The sequence below is a fragment of the Coffea eugenioides genome, chromosome 10 (genome assembly GCF_003713205.1).
Source record: "Coffea eugenioides isolate CCC68of chromosome 10, Ceug_1.0, whole genome shotgun sequence".
NCBI lineage: Eukaryota > Viridiplantae > Streptophyta > Magnoliopsida > Gentianales > Rubiaceae > Coffea > Coffea eugenioides.
Genome location: NC_040044.1, coordinates 12,702,320 through 12,725,421, shown reverse-complemented (window position 1 = coordinate 12,725,421; position 23,102 = coordinate 12,702,320). Strand labels below are relative to the sequence as shown.

The window sequence follows — 23,102 nt, the reverse complement described above, 5'->3', positions numbered from 1 at the left end:
TAATTAAAACCTTCAGGCATTTAACATCTTTGAAACTTGAAACTTCTAATAGATTATCATTCACTTTTTCTTTTAATAAAACAGAAAGCAATATTATTAATATACTAGTTGAAAATCATCCTATACGATTTGTTTAACAAAGAAAGTTATATATAGATCATATCAAAAATATATCTGATTTGAAAAATCATTATATTTAATAGAATTATAAAATAAGAGAGATTACATTATGAGTCACAAACTATCAAATTTGACCAATTACACAAGTTGCTCCATAAAAATTTGTGCAAGTCTACTCCTTTAAATCTGCTATCCAATTTGTTCAAGTTCAAAACTAATGCTGAAATCTGACGAGAAAGTCTATTAAATTTCAGATCTAAAATATTGATGATTCCTAAATGTCATATTTTTATGTTCTTCTATTACTGTGATTTTACGCATATTTTATCTTTAGAAGTGTTGCTTAAGATATGTTCTATGATTGAAAAGGTTCAAAAAGCACTTAAAGTGAAAATGATGCAAAAGGAGCTCAATTAAGAAGGAAAATGCTAAGTTCACAAAGGCAGCAGCTAATGGGTGCTATAATGAGGCCAAACACAAGGCCCATTCGAGTTTGAGACAGATTATAGTCAAATAGGAAGTTTAAGCAATGATGGGCGTCCGTCTTACAACCCAACTTAAGACTCAACATTGTATAGACACGCGTTTTCTCAGTTTTAATGCACCTACTCAATTATAACTCAAAAACTCTACCTCCTAGCACTATAAATAGAGGGTTTTGGTCGACTCTAGAGTAGAGCCAATAGGGAGAACGGCTTAAGGGCGTTACTTTCTCATATTCTATATTCTTACGAGTAGATTAAAATAAGTAGAACCAGAGTTTGACTATTAACATCTCTGTTTCTCTCTTGAAGGCAATATCTAACTAATTTTCTATTTAAACTGAGGATTGTAGTCTTTATTAGACCGATTGTGAAATTGGGTTTGATCTTTCAATTTTTAATTTATTATCTGGAATTTCTTAATTTTATTCTATGTTGATGCATGCATGGTGGATTAAGTGACTAATTATTTTATATATTTTTTTTTGTGCCAAAATACTAATTTTAATCCATAATTGTCTTGTGTTGGTATTTTTATATGTCAAATAAGATTAGCAATTGGTTGTTTTCTTTAGTGAACCCTTAGGGGAAGTCATGGTGTTGTTAAATAACTACATGCATCACAGGTTATTGTCATCTTTGGCTGATTCTTGGTTCTTAATGTTGTTATTAGAGTAATCGGGATTGCATGAATGCCTAAATTGTCTAATAACAAGAATACAATTTGAGTGTGTCATCCTAATTGTTGAATTTAAAGAATCTATGAGTTACTGGCGTCAAGGATAATTTAGGCCAAATAGTTGATTAAATTTGAGTCTTTAATAGTTGATGATCAATTGGAGTAAAGATTTTCATGTCCTTGATTTGGCTCATTATTTATTACTTGTATCTTTTATTTTTATTATTATTGTTTTAGTTCTAGTTATCGTTACAATGATCCTAATTCTCTTTTTATTATTTTCACAAAGGAAATTGAAAGTTTTGACTATTCCTTATGGATTCGACCTGGACTCCCATTGCTTCAAGTTTTGAAAATTCAGCAATTAATTTTTGACACTCTCGACAAGTGATCACATATGGATTTGAAAAAATATTAGATCTGAGGAAAAATAACAAAAAAACTAAACAAAAAACTCTTATTAGAATAGTTTAGGAGAGAAGAAAACTCTCACTAATAAATACTAGGAGAGAGAAAACTTTCACTAAAATATTCTAAGAGAGACTTTATTAAACATAAAGTAAAAACAGAGGAAGTGGAAGGGAGACCTTAACTAAAGCCAAGATCTCCTTACTCTTTTTTTTGTCGCAACTGTAGAATTCGTATAACCTAATCTAGCCTAATCTAGGGAGAAGGGGAGGGAGACTTGATCCGAGTAGAGACTCCATCGAAAAAAACCAATTAAGACTGCCACATGAAGTAGCAATTGGTAGGAGACACGGATTGAATCCTTGACCTCCCATCCCACCAAGACTGGTAGTGACCACCAGGCCAAAGGCCTTGTGGCTCCAAGATCTCCTTACTATAGAGGAAAAACAGCAGAGAGAGTAGAGAAAAGGAGAGAGAACAAGTGGGAAGAGAGAGAATAGGCTAGCCTACTTGGGGTGCTTAATTTGATTCCATTGATTATCATTCACTAGTGATAAGAATTGTGTGGGTATATTTCAAAGAAAAAAAACACAGGTACTAAATAAGCATACACGTAAATTGCATTATTATTCATTAAGCATTTGTACTTACATTAATTGGCCATTTTACTAGAAAAATAACTTTCCTAAAAATGGGAGATATACAATCAAATCAGCTATATAGCCACTATAGACACCAAAATTTTATCGTTTTATCTTTTCCTCCATTTTTATTCCTATTTTTGTTCTTTTTTTTAGTTTGTTTAAATTTTATTTATTTTAGTTTCTTTTGTTTATTTTCTTAAGAAAATCACTTTTCAATTCTTTTTTGAAAATTAGATAGAAAAGAAAAAAAGAAAAGATGAAAAAAGAAAAAAAACCAAAAAAATCAATATCAAATTCTGGAAAAGAAAAAAAACCAAAAAAATTCAATATCAAAATCAATACCAAGGTACAGATATTGTAGCAACATTTCTTGGCCATTTCCACTCATTTTTCTTCCGTTTTTTCCTCCATTCAATCACTCCAGTACAAAACCACTCGGCATTGATCTAAAACACCAAGAATAATCTGGATTAAAGCTAATCTAATGGCCCAAAATAGGCCAGAAAATGTAGCAAAATCTGCACCATCATTTCTAGGGTTGGGGGAAAGGTTTTTGTTCCTATAAAAGGCTCCAAATGCAGCCATTCAGCAAGGACAGAAAGAGGGAATAGAAAAGGGAGAGGCGGCGGAAGAAAGAAAAAAACAGCAAAAGAGAGAAACAAGAGAGAGAGGAAAAAAAATTCTGCAAAAAAAAGCAGGGCTGTTCGAGCAGCCCTATTTGGATGCCATTTTCTCCTTCGTTTTAGCTTTTTTTTTCATTGATTCGCTTTTTCTAATACCCTATAGATGTAGGAGAAGAACTTTCATGTTGAAGATTTCGTGAGAAAACAACTTTAAGGCTACCAAATTCGACGCCAAAGTTGGGAGAAAACCAACCCTGGTATCTAAAGTTCTTGGAGTTTGAAATCAAATTTGCAGCCTCAAAATCCGTTCGTTTTGATTCATTTTTGACCGATATATCCAGGTAGATGTTCCTAAACTTTGGCCCCTTTATTTGTTTCGTTGGAATGCGGTTTTCTGAGATTTCCTCGCCATGCTGTGTTCCTTTAATGGGCAAATGTAACAAAAACTTGTTTAATAGATTAAAAATCTCAACTTTTTCTTAATGTTCCAACCCTTGGGTGTGGAAGGACCCCTTGATTTTTTTTTTGTTTATACGTTTTAATAGGGTCTCATGAGAGTTTTGGTTTGATGTTTGATGCAGACATGTTATGAAACTTGCAACCTTGTTCTTGGACTACAAATTTGATTTTGATTGATATTTATACTGATTGGGATCTTGTTTAAAGCTTTAAGCATGCTTTTGATGTTGTAAAAATCATTTTTATGTGAAAACTATTTCAAAAGTCACTGAAAAAGGCTTAACCATAGAGCTTTCAATGTTTGTTGAGGAGGAGGTCTTCCTAGAAAGTTGCAGAAGATGACTTCGAAAGCTTTGCATGATAATTTCTGAAAATTTTATTTTGACCCCCTAACTTTTGCCTAACTTTATTATGGCCCAAAATCTGGAAAAATTGAACTAATTTTGCCCCTTTTAAGTTTTAATCCTCTTTTTATATTTTAAGTATTTTTTTGGTAGATTAATTCTGGGTTTTAGGATATAATTAGGGTTAAATAATTTTATCTTGTTGGGTTTTGTAAGAAAGTTTAGTTTTTATATTTGGGTTCATGATTTCTTTGGGCTTTTGGTAAATAGATGTTAGTTAATTTTCTGGGTTTCGACATGGGCTTGAGAGGCCAAAACCTAGCCTTTTTGGTTGGGTTTGTTTGGTCAAAGATGACGGGCTGGCCCATTATTTTTTCCTTGGATTTTCTGTTGTGCCAAGGGTTTTCAGCCCACAAGAAGAAATAAAAATGGCCATCAGCTTTTTACCTCAAAAATCAGATCCGAGAATTGCAGTCCAGTCCCTGTATTCTTAAGTAATTATACTTTAGCCCTGAAAACTTTGGATATATTTCAATTAGGCCTCTAATGTATTTTCATTTTGGTCCCTAAACTTTATTTTCTTTGATTTTAACCCCTAATCTTTGTAATAATGCTAGTTTGACCTCAAAACCTTTCTTTAATTTTGCAATTAAGTCCCTCATAGTTTTGATTTCTTAAATATAAGTTGTTTATCTTCTTTAATTGTTAATTATACTTCATTTAAATGCTTTAATTGGTAGATTTTCATGGTTATTTTATTTTTTTTGTATAATTAAATTGGTACCTTGATCATTTTGTTGATTTTAGAGCATAAATAGGAAAAATTTCACCCCATTTAACCACGACTTTAGGGGAGGTAACCTCTTTTATTATTTTAAATTCTTTTATGTGCTCCAATGTGTTTTTATATGTAATTGCATGTTTTGAGTGCTTTTTCTTTTAATCATTCATTTTAAGTTTTATTTATTTTTTATGATTATTTGAGAGACATTTAAATGCCAAATTATAATAGATAGGTACTCAAGAAATGTTTTTAGCTAGGCTAAGTAATAGATAGGTTTTAATTTTGTCAAAAATGTAATTAGTTAGATAAATGTAATAATTAGGTTATTATTTTAAAAATTCCCCCTTAAATTGTAGTTAGGGTCTCGAATATAATATTTAGGCTTTTATTTGTATTTATTTGCTTGTGTGCTTGCATGCTTATTCGCTTTCACTAGGGTTTTGCATCTAGAAATTATGCCTATGCGTTATGTGTTCTATGTGCATTATATGTTTACTTGCTTTAATTATACTTTATATGATTTATTTAGTTATAATAAATGCATGACGTCACCACACTAGTCCAACGTTAGTTGTGACTTTTCTCCTCGATTTCTCACTAGTCCAATACTGGTGAAGACTTGTAGAAATGGACTAATCCAATGTTAGACCCTTTAGGCTATTTTCGCGCTAGATTCACATTCTTTGCATGACATTCATCGCATTTCATACTTGTTTTTCATTTTTAGGATATTTTTTCATTTTGCATGATATTTCCTCTATATATTATCTCCCTTATCCCTATGTGCATGAAACATGACATTTAGAATTGCATTTTATTTTCGAAAATTAGAAATAGGTTAGTTCATTTGCTTGCGTAGGTAATATGAGTCACCTTTCAAATATAGGAAATCAACGAGTGTGACTTTTTAACCTTAGCACGCTCTTATTCCCTCTATAAAAAAGAAAATTGAGTCATGAATCTTAGTCCTTCGTATCCATTATATTGCATTTCTCTCCTTTAGGTCATGTAAAGCTATATATTATAGTTCTTCTTTTCTTCGAGTCTCATTTTTGCATATTTGTGATCTCTTCTAAAAATCATTTTTGGGTATCACAATTAATGTGATTTGTACCAATTAAACTTTGAAGAGATATTTCGACCCTCTCGATATCCATTAGGTCTACATTTGCATCCATGTAAAAACATCCAAATGTGATAAGTTTTATAGATTAAATTAAGAAAATTTTTGACTAAATCTCGCAACTAGTTTTGGTTAGGTTGAAAGGGTGCCTTAGGTTTGATTCTACCAAATCTTTGCCTTCTCTTTTTTCAACCGTGGCTTCCGAATTTTTTTCTCTTGTTTTTCGAAAACTTGAAGTCGTCTAAACAGGGATTTATTCATTTTTTTATTATTTAAAAAAATATATTTTGGGTGATTTGGTACATCTTAATTCAATACCAAGTGGTGACTCCTATTTTTTTTTTTTTCTAAAATCCATTTTTAGACTATTATTTTGGGCCAAAATTGTCGCACTTTTTAAGTCCCATTTTAGGCCATTTTTCTTTTTGTTTATTCTCTAAAATAAAAAACTCATTTTTCACTCATCATTTTCAAATAAACTCAAATTTTTTCAATAACCTATAAATTTATTTTATTTTCAAAAAATGGGGCGCGACAGCCACAAGATCTAAGAAAGATAAAACATGTATAGCTCCAAAATCATCTATATATGCTTCTTAGCACAATACTTGTTTTCTCCTAGATTTATTAATAAATTGATTCAAATTCAAATGTTAAAATGAGACCTGACAAGATCTAAGAAATCCTAGATCTAGTAACTCTTACTACTTAAATGTGTCAACAGAACTCTTCAGATTTAGGAAATTTCTTCTTCACTAGAATAACTTGTCCTCAATGAAGAAATGAATCATTTAAAACAAAATTAGAACAAAATGTTTGACTATTAGAGCAATAAATTACCTCTTTTTTATTTTATTTTTGTGGAGCCATAAGCTTTGCCTTCAAATTCAAAACTGTTTCTGAAAAACTTCATTTGCCTACCTAGTAGTGAAGAGCACAATAATTCAGCAATGGGCCCGTTAGCCGCCTCAATTTCTATGTAAAGAGAATCAGAAAGAAACTAAGAAAATCCCCTTGTGACTTGAGGGAAAGTACATTTAACTCCAAATAAGACTTTTGAGTCCAACAATAATTCAAAATGATGAATTCAAACCTATAGAGTGATCAGCAATTTCAAACTACTAAAGTTGATTATTGTAATAAAATCTACTCTATCAAGGCATTCAAGAGTTAACATGACAAGATTTTTTATCTGGAGGTCATTATTAACGCAGACTTTGACAAAATTTACCTCGGCTCAAACTTAGCCCTTAGTTTGGCAATTAAAAAAGGAAAAAATCCTTGCGCCTCAGAATGTTTTAAAAGACCCACAGAACTTTAAGATCTTGAGGACTTAAACAAGGTGCTTAAATAGTGTAGTGCTTGGAAGATAAATCTACCCACATGATGTATCCTCATGATAAATTTGGTTTCTCATGTGAACGAAATTTCTAGTCATAAAGAATACATTTTGAATACATTGCAATTTTAATCATCACTAGAGCTTGACTTCTTATAACGGCTGTCACGTCTCGATGTTAGTCCACTGGTTTTACTGTATTCATTTCGATACTAACAAGATACAAGAAGTCAAATATTTCTGCATGGATAAGCTCATAGATTAACATTTATTGCACTTAGTCTTGCGGTGGACTTCCTTCACAAAAAAAAAGAAAAAAAAGAAAAAGAAGTTTGTGGTGGACTTTGAATGTGATGTCCACATTTCAAGACAATTTACAATCGGGACAGGTAAGTGAGATTGTCGCAATTGTACTTATTACATAATTTGATATAAATTCATCTAAATTTGTTATACAAATGAATTTGTTTACATACACCAACTGAACATGAAATATATAAAAATGTACAATCTAATGTTGGAAGAAATTCAATAAACTGCACCTAATTTCAACTGTACCGCCGAACCTTCATATTCTCCCCATCTTATTTTGATAGTATCGTTTTTTTAATCATCCCAATTATAGTCCACTTTTCAATTAAAGAACATAATTAACTTTTAACTACTTTAAAATATTCTTATTTGATATATTTTGTTATTAGTGAATATAATTTACTTTATTCAATAATTGCCCCGATTCATGCCTTGAATGGTGCGACTTTTCATCAGTATTGTTGTTGTAATTAATGCAAATGTCATTCTCAGGTATTTTTGAAAGACAGGAGGCTAGATTTATTTTTTCAATAAAGTTAACTAATTTTTCTTAAACTATGCAAAAAAAAATTCAAAAGATCAAAGTGGGACAAAGGAAGTATTAAAAATGAATTTGAACTAACTTTAAATGCTGACTATTGATTGAAGGGTTTTCTAATAGTGCCCATAGGGTACTCGTTAATACACCTACATTTCATCTAACTTACCATGTATATACACAATAACAATTACTACTCTCTCTTGCATTTATACACTTTTCCTAATTAATTTTCTTGCATTTATATGTTTTTTAATTAATCTTATATTTTTAAAAATATAAGACATAAAATACATCTTAATGAGTGCCTTCGCTAGACAGACCGTTGATTAAAATATGAAAGTCCCACTAAATATGAAAACCTTTTAAGTAGCACGAAATCCCACTTCCAGCTACCTATCATGTTCTACGTTGTTTTGCTGAATTTGAGTAGGCACCAAATTGACCAATTCATAGCTACTCCAAAACCTTATTCTAATGCGGAAGAGGACTTGATTATTTTTATGTGTTTATGTAGCGTTGGTTGTGGCCCCCTGTGCTATAAATACCATTGCTCACCTTTGTTGCATATTCACCAAGCCATGGCTGGTACAAAAGTTGGAGTAATCACTCTCCTGCTTTGCGGTACGTTCTATCATCTTGTGTGTGATATACTATTGATTCATATGATCATATCATGAGATTAATACTTTGGTATGTATTTTGTTGATTGAGATGAAGGCGCAATTAATTATTTGCTATCTATAATATGGTTTCTTTGTCGGTTTGCAAAATCAATTTCTACTTCATCTGCTAAAGTGAAGTACATAATTTCATTTGACATTAAATCTTTCCTCTAAGTTTGCTATAATTCAACACAAAAGCATGGCATGCATGATGCATTTCACAGTTGAACTGGAAGTTGCATATAAAAAGTAGTACAAAAGTTCATATGTAAGTATAATCAGTAAGATACATAATTCCACCATGCGAGAAAGCAGATGCTCATATTAACTGGCCTTTCTACTTGGAAAATAACTCTTGCAATAACGGGGATTAACAACTTAAATTACTGCTTGTGATTTGAATTGAAGCAGCAACAATTCTACTTGGATTGAAGCCGGAACATGCAAGTGCAAAAGTATGCCCATTCTTCTGCTACGCAGAAATAGCTTATATGACTTGCCCACCTGCACCTTACAAGAAACTTGGCCCAGTATGCAACTGTTGCTTGGCCCAACCAGGTTGCAAGCTTTTTCGGGCTGATGGGACTGTGATCTGCACTGCAAGCTGATAAGCCTTTGATGATAAATGGACTCAAGAACTTCTAGAAATGGGCTGCAATCTTGTGATCCCTTAGAATTTTCCAATAAATGGGGCCATTTAGCAATGTAATTGTGTCAAATCCATGTTCTGTTTACTACTGTTTTATTACATATATAAAAATATTTAAGCGTGCATCCACTTTTGAAAATATGTTACTCAATGAAAGTTGAATAATTTATACAAGAATGTGATCCTATTCGATACATGACGAAATAGGCACTTAGGATGAGCATTGACGTCGAATAGGAATACTCAATTTGTTTGGCTTTTATTTTTTCCTTTCCTTGAGAAGAATACTATCTAGTTGTATGTTTTGGTTGTAACACGTTTCAGTAAAGCCTAAATTGAAGAGTAAGACTGAACTTTTGTGGAGTAGCACCTCAAAAAAGGGAAGCACTGCAGCATATAGAAATTTAGCTGAGCCAGAGCTTGATTATACCAAAATTTTGAAAAAAGAGATCTAGAGATTGAAAATTAAGTGCTAATATTAACTTGCTACAAACTTAAAATCCCACTTCTTTGACAGTCAATTAAACTCAAGTACTGAATTTAAATAATCTAATTCCACGTGTATTAGTGCACAAATTTATAGAAATGTTTTATTTTGTTTTATACTAAATTAGAATCTTAAATATTACTCTCTAATATTAATAAGTCTTTCAGTCTATGTTGGAGAGAGAGTATTTGCTTATGTGTGAAAGAATGCGTATTTGAGAGATGAAAAATTTTATGTTCTGTGTGTCTGTCAGTCAGAGATGTATAGAGGGCTATGTTTGAAGGTGTGGACTAAAAAATGTATGTAATTGTGTTTGAGACGGAGGGATTTGGTGTGTGAGATGATATGTGTACCTGAAAGTGTGTGTTACTCATTTGGGAAATATTTGTGTGCATGTCAAAGTACATGGCCATGTGAATTAAGAACTTGACTGAAATAACTCTAGAGTTTTATCCTCTAGCATTTTTTTTCTTATTTTGTATATTGCTGTACTAATTCAGAAAAAGCATAACCTTGTAGGGTCCGTTTGTTTCGGGTGAAAATGTTTTCCAGGAAAATATTTTCCTAATTTCCCGTGTTTGGTTGCACAAAAGTTACTGAAAACATTTTCCTATGTAAAATATTTTCACTCATCTTATGAAAAACTTCCCTTCCAAACTTACTGAAGTTGTTTTCCGAAATGCATGCATCCCGTCTGTAGTATGTTCCAAACTTACTCAAAACATCTTGTAGTATGTTCTTTTTTTTTTTAGTGTAAACAGGAGGACTCGAACCCAAGACCTCTTCCTTACACTCCCTCCCCCGTACCACCCAACCCTCCCCCTAGTATATTCAAAATAAAAAAAAAACCTCATCCTGCTCATCCTATGCTAGTAATTAATTATGTATAATAGGGACATTCTTTTCTAGAGAAACTTTCAGCAGTGAGAGTGCAAGATATATGTCACAATAAGCATTGCATGTGATTGATATTTGACACTAAATGGCCAGCAATTTGTTTATTGCTTAAGGAGATATTTTTTATTCATATATACATTTCTCCAAGATTTTTTAAAGTTAAACAATGAGATAAATTTTCTTATTTTGCATGGGAAGAAGTATGTAGTTATAATGTGTAGAAAGTAAAGATAGAGATAAAAGTGAAAATATTTCAAAAGTTAAACAAACACCAGAAAAATGAAGTAAGAAAATATTTTCAATAAGCTAACCAAACACCTGAAAATAATGAAAGGGAAATGATTTTCATGGAAAATTACTTCCACGGAAAATATTTTCCCAAGGAAAACATTTTACTTCCAACCAAACAGACCCGTAGTGTTTCCATATGCAATCATCCACTTCACCACTTCAATTTGAAGCATGAGCAGCCCATGCCCAATTTCTTAAGGTTTTTTTTTGGTAAGAAACTATTTGTGTGGGTTCTATTCCGATCACTATCACGGGTCAAGGTATACTTCTGAAATCATAGATCGTTTATAGAGGTTTTTATAAATCACTCACTAACACAGTTCTTATATCGGCAACGGGATTCGAACACACGATTTGTTGTGAAAAAGTGGTCTATTCTTGCCGATTGAGTCAATTTGTACCGGTAAAGAATCGTTATTTTCTTAAGGTGAAGCATGTGTGCAGCATCAAGTTAGTCTGTCTACAATCCCACAGCACCTAAGGGGAGATCTGACTTGTGGAAAGCTGACTCAACAAAATCCCATTCCCATTTTTGGGTGGTGTTTGTTCTTCCAAAATTTTAACAGGAATTTTGTGTAAAGTAAAGGGTTTTTAGTATTTCAATTGAGTAGCTAAAATTTGAATATACGAATATGATATGCTAGCACACCATCCCTATTCAGTTCATATTAAAAATTAGCATCAATCCTAAAAAATATTGAAAAAGAGAGAAATATTGAAAAGGAGAGTTTTAAAGACACCTAATTTATTTTACTTTCATTAACAATATAAGTTGTGGGGGAGGTTTGTGATACCTTGATAACATTAGGGTGCAAAGTATTCAAAATAAAAATTAAAAGCACAAAATAAGATTCAATGAGTGCAGACGATCCAGTTCAAATTAGTATAGGCTTTTGTTTGATTTAATATCCTGGTTTCTCTATTACCCAAACTATTGGAAAAATAAGTTCTTCAAAAAAAGGATTTTTTTTTCTTTTGGGTAGGAAAATGTGGTTATTTTTTTCCTTGCCCTTAACGTAGATGGCTTTTCCAAATCAAGCAATGACAACATACTGGACGAGTTGGTTATTTATTTATATCTATATTTTGATTTCCTCTATGTAGTTGCTTACACATCTATTTCCATACTATCAGAAAACTAGAAAATATTCTCAGCATATCATTAGTTTGTTGTTATTATGTGCTTAGATCATCAAATTTATATATCAATTCATTCTGAAACCTTTTATTCTATGTGAGATAAATTAAATTAATTAAAATGTGAAACATTTGTGTATATTGTAACGAATTCTAAAATTATTTTAATTGAATATCAAAACATTGTTACATTTGATAAAAAATTTTCAATACCAATCATACTGTCAAACACATCATGAACAATTTTAATATGTAAAATGTTTTAGGAATTCATAATTGCTAAATAAATAGAGAATCTTCTATTTAATTCTAATATGGAGGATTCTAATAAATTGAAATCCATCGGAACTAGTAATTGCTCCAATCCCTATCACATCACATAATCTCTTAAAACAGTTGTTGACAATCGAGGTTCATTTTGTCTCTTGCCAACTGTGAATATATAAATGAAACATCAAATATTGCTCAGGTCAAAGTATTTATCTTGAATTCAAAATCTGTATGAGATCATTGAAGGGAAGAAGTTTAGAACACGGCTTTGCCTTCTCATTTTTAAGATTGTTTTCTTCTTTACCAAGAATATTGCTTACTTCAGAATGACAAAATTAATGAACAGTTATGAAAAGAGAAATTACATATTTGACTTTTGAGCATTTTATAATTTTTTGAAGCTGGAAGCAGCTTCCTAAGGATTTGTTTGGTCAGATAGTTTGAAGGCAATTAATGGAAAGATACAAACAAAAACAAACATCATCATTTGATTAAATCTGTACTGATGGCAAAAATTATATCAATCATAGATAGATATAAACATATCTGAAAAATAAATACTAGATACTACAAATCTAAAAAAATCTATAGAATATTACATTGTGAAATTCTAAAAATATCAAAAGTAAAACACATATAGCTCCAAAATCATTTGTGTATGCTTCCAATTGCACTGCTTATTTTCTTCCAATCTACTAATAAACTGATTCAAACCCAAATGTCAAGGTGAAATCTAATAAGATGGATCTAAGGAATCCCAAATCTAATAACTCTTACTACTTGAATGTGTCAACAGAAGTGTTCAGATTTAGGAAATTTCTTCTTCACTAGAATAACTTCTCCTCAATGAAGAAATGAATCGTTTAGAACAAAATTAGAACGAAAATGTCCAACCATTAGAGTGCTAAATTACCACTTTTTTTCTGTGTGTGTGGAATGATAGCTTTGCCTTCAAATTCAACACTGTATCTGAAGAACTTCATATGCCTACCTAGGAGTGAAAAGCACAATAATTCAGCAATAGTCCCGTTAGATTCCTCAATTTCTACGTAAAGAGAATAAAACAGAAATTAAGAAAATCCCCTTGTGACTTGAGGAAAAGCACATTTAACTCCAAATAAGACTTTTGAGTTCAACAATAATTCAAAGTGATGAATTCAAACCTGTCAAGGCATTCAAGAGTTATCATGTCAAGATTTTTTACCTGGAGGTCATCATTAATGTATGATTTGACAAAAGTTACCTTGACTCAATCTTAATCTTAGCCCTTATTTTCTCAAAAAAAAAAAAAAAATTTCTTAGACCTTAGAATATTTGAAAGGATACATCCAACTTTAAGATCTTAAGGACTTAAACAAACACTAAGTTTGGAAAGCCATTTTCCACAAAAAAACGTTTTCGTGAACACATTTTTCAGTCACTTTTTTCTTCACATATATCAAATCGTTATAGTACATTTTTTTTAAAAAAATTTCAAAAAATAGCAATCCAAACAGGATCAAAATGCTTAAATAGCAATCCTACCTTATGATATATCCTCATGATAAATTTGGTCTCTCTTGTGAACGAAATTTCTAGTCCTGAAGAATACATTGAATACATTGCAAGTTTTTCCATCATTAGAATCTCGACTTGTTTTACTCTATTCATTTCGATACTAACAAGATACAGGAAGTCAAATATTTCTGCATGGATAAGCTAATAGATTAGCATTTATTGCACTTAGTCTTGTGGTGGACTTCGAATGTGATGTCCCCATTTTAAGACATAATTTACTGTCTGGACTGGTAAGTGAAATTGTCTTGTAGATTTTTGGTTATTGTACTTATTTCATAATTTTTTATAAATTCATCAAAATTAGTGATAGTACGAACGAATGCAAAACCGAAAAATGTTTAGAACTGTGATAGTACAAATGAAAGCAAAAACCGAATGAATGTGATAGTACAAATTAATGCAAAACTAAATGAACGTGATAATACAAATAAATAAATTGATCCAATTATATTTATTATCCAACTATGATTCATCCAAATTCACCCAACCCTCTCATTTTGACACTTCTAGTAGGCATGCATCAAAATTAGTCGGCAACAAGGTCCCCACTGACTGCTGCGTACGACCGCCACCCAAGTCTTTAACTCAGGCACCTAACGGTCTAAATGATGATCAACAGTCAGATCTTAAATTGGATGCAATCCAATGACTTCGACAAATTGAGTGCAGTTGCCAAAGAAGAAAAAATTAGTCTAGTCAATAAATGTGGCATTTGAAAAAAATTGCACCTAATAGCTATTCAGTCACGACTCTCACTTTTTATTCTTCTTCAGTCCCTATAAATGCCTAGGCATAAGCCCAAGCAATTTCAAATTAAAGCAAGGTTTTGGAAGACAAGGAATCATGGCAATCAGCAGGATTAATGGTGTAATGTCTATTCTTTTGTGCGGTATGTGCAATTATATTCTTTTATAGACGAGTTAATTAAACTGTGAGGGCAATGTTAAAAAATAAAAAGAATTAAATGTATTCATCCCATCTAAACAAGTTCCACCTTTTTTCATCTTTTACAAGGATGATATTCATGAATAATTGATTTGTCTATGGAAAACAGGAATGATTCTTCTAGGTTCCAATGTGGAAGTCAAGGTTGTCGAGGCTTGCCCACAATATTGCTTAGATGTGGAGTACATGACCTGCGGTAACTCGGAAACAAAGCTGCCCCCAAGGTGCAATTGTTGTTTGGCCCCAAAGGGCTGCACTCTTCATCTTGCTGATGGAACTTCACAATATTGCAGCTAAATTAATTCCATGGTTGGAGTTTGTAAACTAGACCGATATAATATACTATACCAGTACTAAATAATGGGTAATAATTGTCCTTTAAGATTGCATTCCAGTTTCCATGAACGTGGAAGATATCTATGTAGTATATCAGTTGTTCATGAGATAGTGAATCATATTCAATTACAGATTTCTATTCAGTAAATGGAAGAATGAAATATGCAGATAGAGAATTGCCGGTGGTGAATGTGAAGTAAATTTTGTTAGAAGAAGCAATATGCCATACATAACCAAATCAGTGGTACATCAACTGGAATAATTGATTACAACTCGAAAATTATAATTCTCCAAGAAATACGTACACAGGAGAGAGATGAGTGCAAAAAGTTTCAAGAACTTGACAATTCATTCATTTTACTTGATCCACCAATTTTATGTCATATATTCAATTTATCCAGAGTGATACCATGGGCCGTTAGAATATACCTGTCATTGAATGAGCTCATATGCATGGCTACATAGGCGCAATGTTCTAATCTTTTGCCTTGGACATTGATTACTACGAAAATCAACCCCAGCAGATGCAGTTCACATTCTCTCACTTCCACCTCACCACTTTGACCAATTTTCGAAGAGAAATAGAAATCTCCTTTCGTATTGGATATGTATTTTTAAATGAATGCTGAAAAACGTTTCTCGGTTAAAGGAAGTTTTACTTGATTTTGTCTTCAGATTAGCATTAGCAGAAAATGAGGAAAAAATAAGATAAAAAAAATTGAGGAAGAAAATGTTACGGAATTTTGTCTTAGGCTTAGTTTGGGAGTTTAGGATAGAAAAGAAAAGAAGGGAAAGCTTAAGTTATGAGAGAAGAGAAGAGAAGAGATTGTTATATTGTTTGGGAGTTTTGAGAATTAGTGGAATGATTTTGGACATAGAAGTCATTAAATATTTGTTCAAAACCTTTTTAAGGACAAAATAGGTATTTTAAAAAAATTATCAAGCTTTCTCCAAACTTTCTTCCCATTTCCTTCCGATTTGGGAGGAAGCATTTTGATAACTATTCATCATTCCATTTCCTTTCTTTTCTTGCCTACTTAAAACTAACAAATGAAGTAAAAGTAAACTTTCTCTTCTTTCCCTTGCTTTTCTATCCAAATCCTCCACTTCCAAACGAACCCTTAAGTAGTTTCGTAGTCTAATTTGTTAGATTTATGAGTAAAGGATTATGTCCCATATTGGTCCGAAAGATAGAGAAAGAGCGGTTAATATGTAAGTAAGGACTCGAGATCTAATGGTTTAAGTTTTTGGATCATAGTTGGGTTCCTAACTTATATATTGGATTCTTTGGTGGACTCTCTCAAAATGTTCCTCTCTATCAAATTGGTATCAGAACTTCAGGTTGCGCGACTGGACTACTCATGGGCAAGTGGATTTTTCTCAAAGTTGGACTAGTGAAAATTTTTTTCTTGGTGGTGAATCGAAGTGCTAAGGAGTTTGGCTAGTGTTGGACCAGGTGCGCCAGATGTTTGGCAGGGGGTCCGGGTGGTGTGAGATGGAGCCAAGGGTTGGCAGAGGTCCAAAAATCTAGTTTGGATGTTGAAAAAGAATGGGTCCATGTTAGGGAGAAGAGGTGGCCTTAGGTGATAAGGTGAGTTTACGTTGAATATTAAAGAGGGTTCGAAAAAAAATTTGTAAATTTAGATTTAATGTGAGGGGTTACTCATGAAGGGGGAGATTTGTTAGATTCATGAGTAAAGGATTATATCCCACATTGGTCCGAGAGATAGAGAAAGAGTGGTTAATATGTAAGTAAGGGTTCAAAACCTAATGGTTTAAGTTTTTGGGTCAGAGTTGGGTTCTTAACTTACATATTGGGTTCTTTAGTGGACTCTCTCGAGATGTTCCTCCCTATCAAATTTTTTCCTATTCCTTATGTAATTCTAGTCCTGATCATGTTGATTTGTACTATTTTTAACTAGTGTTGGGAAGATGATGACCAGTTATGAAAACCTACTTTTATACTAATCCAGAACTGTGGAGTAAATGGTAAAAATAGTCTCATGATTATGCATATTTCTCGAGGCATGTGATCTGCCATGCTTGATTATAAATGTTCTGTTTTATACATAGGCCAATTTCTTTGTACATGATCTATTTGATTTCATATTGAGCAAAAATTGAAATTTTTATTAAAAACTTTCGTATTGAAACTGAAAATCGTTGGCAGGAAGGAGATTGACAGGTGAGATTTCTAAAAATAGGAGAGTTCTAGGTGAATTGTGAGAAACCTTAGGAGAGGTTTCTAAAACAAACCTAATAATCTAATAAGTATATTTTTCTTGGTGGCTTTTTTTTCAAACAAATGTGTATACATTTGGAATTAATTTAGCAAGAACTTGTGCAGAAATTCCTAAAGGTAGTCATATTGAAGAAGGCTAATTTTCTGACGTGGTATGGAAGCGTGATATGATGAAGGGGTTACACAAACACCCTCCATGTGAAAGAAATCAGGGATGATACACGATCAACTCTAGAAAAAAAAAAAAAGATTCAACAAGAATCTAAACCATAGGGTGCATCCCTAGGGATATGGCAAAACCAACAACTCAAAGAGTTAATTTAATTTATTTGTCAAAGAGATTGGATAATTATAATAGTCCTAATAAACTTAGAGTAAATCTTTCCTACACTGACGGTGTATACACTATCATCTTTGGATTCATGACATGTGTGCAAAAGTTGAATTTCAAACTCAAATTTTGCATAATTGTTATTCATCCAAAGCTGATAGTGTATATACTGTCAGTGTAGGAAAGATTAATCCATAAACTTATTTATAGACACATAAGCACTACTAGAATTACATAAGGAATAGGAAATAATTAGACTAGAAAACTAATTAAGAAAAAAATAAACTCCTAAAACATCTAATTAGAAAAGGAAATAAAATAATTTGAAAACTACTAAAATTACATCTGTCTGCTAGGAAAAGATGCTAATTTAGAATCCTAAATGAGTTCTTAGACAGATTAATGGATACGGATGACAGTTCCTAAACCTGGGATTTTTCGTTCCATATCAAACTCTTCGAGTTTGATGCATGAACCACAAGAAGACATAACCATAAATTTTGTAGGATTGATGCTTGCGATGGAACCTTTACACCCACCTATGAATATAAGAAATCACATGCGATCCTAGAAAGATCTCAAATCTCATAATTTCACTATCTAACATTGTCAAAACAAATCTTACAATTTTTCTCCGGTTGATAAGGAACTCAACTTTCTTGGTCTACATAGGAAAATATTCTTTAGCTAGAGAAAATTTGTCAAATATAATTTCTGATAGGGTGTAATTTGTTATTAAATTTATGGTTAATTTCCCCTTTATCCTTGTCAAATATTGTTTTAATTGTCAGATTCTACTTATATTTGGTATTTGGACCTAATTATAGGAGGTGGAGTGGATAAATGCTAAAAAGGACGATTTTTTTGAAGTCATGCTGTCAAGTCCAGATTCTCGGGATTGTGTGCATGTGGGATGCTTCTAAAACAAAAATGACAAATCCAATTCCAAGTTATACTGAACCAATTCTTTCCCTTTTGTTGACTAGTAGTTTACTAGTATTAGGAAATAGGAACAAGAAGAAGGCAATATCGGTGGTTGCCTTATTTTTATTTCTTATTCGGTTAGGAAACTGACTAGTATATAGACTAGTCACGTAGGTTTTCATAGGGAGGAGGCTGGTTAGCTGCAAGACAGAGGCAAGCTGTCTTCTTCGTTCCCTTACTTTTTCATTCAAACAAATATCACATCATTTCAGGGGAAAAGATTGATGTCAATGAATTCAACTTATTCGCATGGAAATTTCTCTATGAGACGTGGTTAAGTTTCTAATCTAGTCAAAGATCAACTCAACGACCCAGTTCCGAACATCTGTGAGATCGAACTAATCTCAACTCGTTCCTTCAATTTATTGATATTTGTGCATTCTCTATTTTAATTTCTCAAGATTATTCCATTAACTGAATGTCAAGGGCTCGATATTCAAAGTGACCTAATAATCTATTGCCAAATTAATCAACAAAATTTGTAATTGTTTAGTCTATTAATATTAGTGGTAACTAGCATTTACACACGTTAGGGGAACGTGCAATCTAATTCAAATAACTCTTTTAGCATGTTATTGATTAGGGTTAGACTTTTCTAATTCTTTATGCAATTGAGAAATTAAATCTTACGATCGTACCTAGGGTTATTTCCTGGTTAGAGGTAATCAATGGTCGTATCTTGGTTATTAATAAACTAAGAAAAAGTTGGTCGTTAGAGCTTGTTGACGACTATAACTGACATCTTAATGAATTGAGCGAACTAACCTTGTATCAATGATTGGATGAATGGACTGTATCCGAGAGGTTGTATCTTTGGCTAAAGTTTGTCTACCATCGATTTAATTCCTGCTTACTTTCGTGAATTGTTTTATTAACTGGTTGTTTATTTATTTTTGTTTGAGTTGTTTAATTATCCCTGATTTTATAAATTCTCCCTTTCTTTGCACTCTAGAAGAAACAAATTATCCCCAATCACTATGGATTCGAACTTACTTACCGCTATATATAAAATTAATATTTTTGTTGAGTAGATTTTTATTATTGCACAGTCTCGACACCTATTAATTTTTGGCATCGTTGCCGGGGACTGGCGTTGGTTTATTTGTTTCTTTCTAAGTTTATTTTATTTTATTTTGTTTGTTGGTATTTTTGCTCGTTTATGCCTCACTCTTCTCGTACTGGGGAATTTCTTTATGATCTCGAAATCGAGAAAAGAGCACATAGCTTGAGGAAAGAGACCAAGAAACGCAAGGAGAGACAGACGTCTACTGCATCCCTAGGACTCAATTTGGCAACTGAGTTGGGAGATTTTTCGAGTAACTACTCGAGTGATTCTGAGCTGGAAGAAATCATCATGGCAAATAACGGGAGAACCTTGAGGGAGTTGGCTGCTTCTGATATTAATCAGCAACCTTTATGCATAACCTTTCCTGATTTTGCTAAAAATGTTACATTCAAGTTGAAATTAGGTTAATTCACCTTCTTCCTAATTTTTATGATTTGTCAGGTGAAGAGCCTCACAAACATCTTCAGGAGTTCAACATCATATGTTCGAGTATAAAACCACCTGGTATGACCAAGGAACAGATTAAAATGCTAGCTTTTCCTTTCTCACTAAAAGGGGCAGCTAAGGATTGGTTATACTACCTACCTGCGGGGAGTATTACAATATGGACATACATGAAGAAGAAGTTTCTTGAGAAATACTTCCCTACTTCTAGAGTTGCGAGTTTTCGAAACGAAATTTGTGGTATCAAGCAAAGCTCCGGAGAATCTCTTTATGAATGTTGGGAGAGGTTCAAGAAGTTGTGCATTAGCTGTCCTCAACATCAAATAAGCGAACAACTTCTCGTTCAGTATTTTTATGAGGGTCTTTTTTACAGGGACAGAAGTACCATTGACGCTGCAAACGGAGGTGCTCTGGTGAATAAAATTCCTCGAGAAGCTTAGGAGTTGATCAAAGGAATGTCTGAAAATTCTCAGCAGTTCAGTACAAGAGAGGATGTGCCAACTAGATGTGTGAATGAAATGAATATTACAACACTTCAAGAGAAACTGTCCAAATTGACATCCATGGTTCTGTAAATAGCTGTAGAAAATTTGTAGCAAATTAAAGCATGCAATATATGCAAGGACACGAGTCATCTCACAGATGGGTGTCCAGTACTACATGATGAAGGGTTAGAACAAGTGAGCATGAGTGGCAACGTGTCCGTACCTCGTAGGTAGTATGATCCTTATTTCAACACGAATAATTCGGGTTGGAGAGACCATCCGAATTTCAGTTATAGAGGCAACAAGATTTTCAGCTGCAATACCCCTCGAAACCTTAGCCTCATTCATCAAATGCTAACATGTCTCTTGAGAATATGGTTAAGACGCTGGTATTTAACATGCAACTCCAGTAGAATGCCATTTAATATCAACAAAGGACGGACACAAGCATAAAAAATATTTAAAATTAGTTGAGCCAGATGGCCTCTACACTATATCGCTTGGAGTCTCAAGAAAAAGGAAAACTTCTATCTCAACCCGAAATTAACCCAAAGAACGTAAGTGTTATGACCCTCAGAAGTGGGAAGAAAATTAAAGGGCCTACAATTCCTAAGGATAAGTGTTAGGATCAAATTGAGAAAGAGTTGGTAGATGAAGGAGGGAGCAATGCAATTTCTCAGATAACCTATGATTCCCTTGTTAAAATTGTGACTAATCTGCCACCTTTTCCTGGCAGGTTGGCGAAACCAAAGAAACAGGAGAAAGAGAGGGAGATCTTAGAGATGTTCTGGAGGGTGGAAATAAACATTCCACTATTAGACACAATGAAGCAAGTGCTTAGATACGCTAAATTTTTGAAAGATCTATACGTAAATAGGAAAAAACTGAAGGGAGGTGAAAGGATAGCTGTGGGGGAGAATGTGCCCACGGTATTACAAAGAAAGCTCCCACCAAAATGTGGGGGTCTAGGTATGTTACCCATTCCATGCAAAATAAGTACTAAAGTCACGAGTGCTATGTTAGACTTAGAAGTTTTTATAAATGTGATGCCAAAAACCATATATGCTTCATTAAATCATGGCCCATTAAAAGAGACAGACATCGTCATTCAACTAGCTGTCGCTCGAATGCATATCCTAATGCATTGATAGAAGATGTTTTAGTGCTGGTTAATGAATTAGTACTTCCTGCAGATTTCTATATTTTTTATATGGGTGATGAACGCTCCCCTAATCCCACACCTATTTTGTTAGGGAGACCTTTCTTAAGTACAACCCGTACTAGAATTGATGTTAACGAAGGTACCCTGACAATGGAATTTGATAGGGAGGTAGTTCACTTTAATATTTTTGACTCCATGAAATACCCTTATGAGACTAACTCTGTATTTGCTGTAAGTATGATGGATCCTTTAGTGTAGGAAGTGTTTGAATTGGATGATAAGGATGAGTTGGAAGTAACCCTAATTAAGCATCTCGAGTTGGAATCGACTTGCCATGTGGATTGGGGTATAAACCTGAAATATATGGTTGAAACATAGCAGTCACTGGTGTCTACCTCATTCAGGTATGGACTTGCTCCTATTTTTGTACCTGAAACTCACCAAAAGTTGTTACTTTCCATTGTACAAGCATCCATTGTGGAGTTAAAATCTCTACCCAATAATTTGAAATATGCATATTTGGGTGAGAAAGATACACTTCTTGTAATCAACTCGACAAAGCTATTCCCTAAGAAAAACGATAAACTGATTCGAGTTTTAAGAGATCACAAGAAGGCTTTTGGATGGACTATAGTCGACAATAAAGGAATAAATCCATCCTTGTGCATGCATCGGATCAGACTTGAGGAGGATGTGAAACCAGTAAGGCAACCACAAAGGAGATTGAATCCCCAGATGATGAAAGTGGTGAAAAAAGAGATACTCAAACTCTTAGACGTGAGGATCATTTTTGCCATCTCTGATAGCCCATGGGTGAGTCTAGTTTAAGTGATACCCAAAAAGACTAGTGTGACTGTAGAAACCAACAATGATGCGGAGTTAGTGCTCGTCCAAAACCCCACTGGATAGCACCAGTGTATTGATTACAATAAATTAAATGCTATAACAAAAAAATGTGGAAGTCCCCTTTTCTTCATTGATCAAATGATTGAAAGATTGGCATTTCGAATTTACTACTGTTTCTTAGATGATTTTTCATGTTACTTTCAAATTGCCATAGCGCCTAAGGACCAGGAGAAGACGACTTTCACACGCTCCTTCGGTACCTTCGCATATAGAAGGATGCCTTTTGGATTGTGTAATGCCCCCACTACCTTACAGAAATGTATGCTGAGTATCTTTTCGATATATGTGGAAAAAATAATTGAAATATTCATGGATGACTTCAGTGTCTATAATGATAATTTTGATGACTGCTTAGATAACCTGACATTGATTTTAAAAAGGTGTAGTGAAACT

The 23,102-nt window shown here is 33.1% G+C and overlaps 1 protein-coding gene and 1 non-coding gene across 3 annotated transcripts; one reads left to right on the top strand and one right to left on the bottom strand.

Moving 5' to 3' along the window:
• The first annotated feature begins 14,637 nt into the window (after positions 1–14,637).
• Positions 14,638–15,218, top strand: LOC113750141. Of its 2 annotated transcripts, none has more exons than XM_027294081.1 (2): positions 14,638–14,673; positions 14,863–15,218. In XM_027294081.1, exons 1-2 carry the CDS (start codon positions 14,652–14,654, stop codon positions 15,048–15,050), a joined length of 210 nt encoding a protein of 69 aa, XP_027149882.1. In that variant the 5' UTR covers positions 14,638–14,651; the 3' UTR covers positions 15,051–15,218. The 2 variants fall into 2 exon arrangements, with proteins under 2 accessions (XP_027149882.1, XP_027149881.1); XM_027294080.1 differs by having other exon boundaries at positions 14,638–14,697.
• A 5,156-nt stretch (positions 15,219–20,374) lies between these two features.
• Positions 20,375–20,481, bottom strand: LOC113750917. The gene has a single exon (XR_003464687.1). It is a non-coding gene; the product is annotated as a small nucleolar RNA R71 (small nucleolar RNA).
• Between the last annotated feature and the right edge of the window lie 2,621 nt (positions 20,482–23,102).

Coding starts and splice junctions, on each gene's coding strand:
- LOC113750141 (XM_027294080.1), top strand. CDS start 14,652: ATGGCAATCAGCAGGATTAATGGTGTAATGTCTATTCTTTTGTGCG. Junction 14,698..14,862: donor AATGTCTATTCTTTTGTGCG/GTATGTGCAATT, acceptor TATGGAAAACAG/GAATGATTCTTCTAGGTTCC.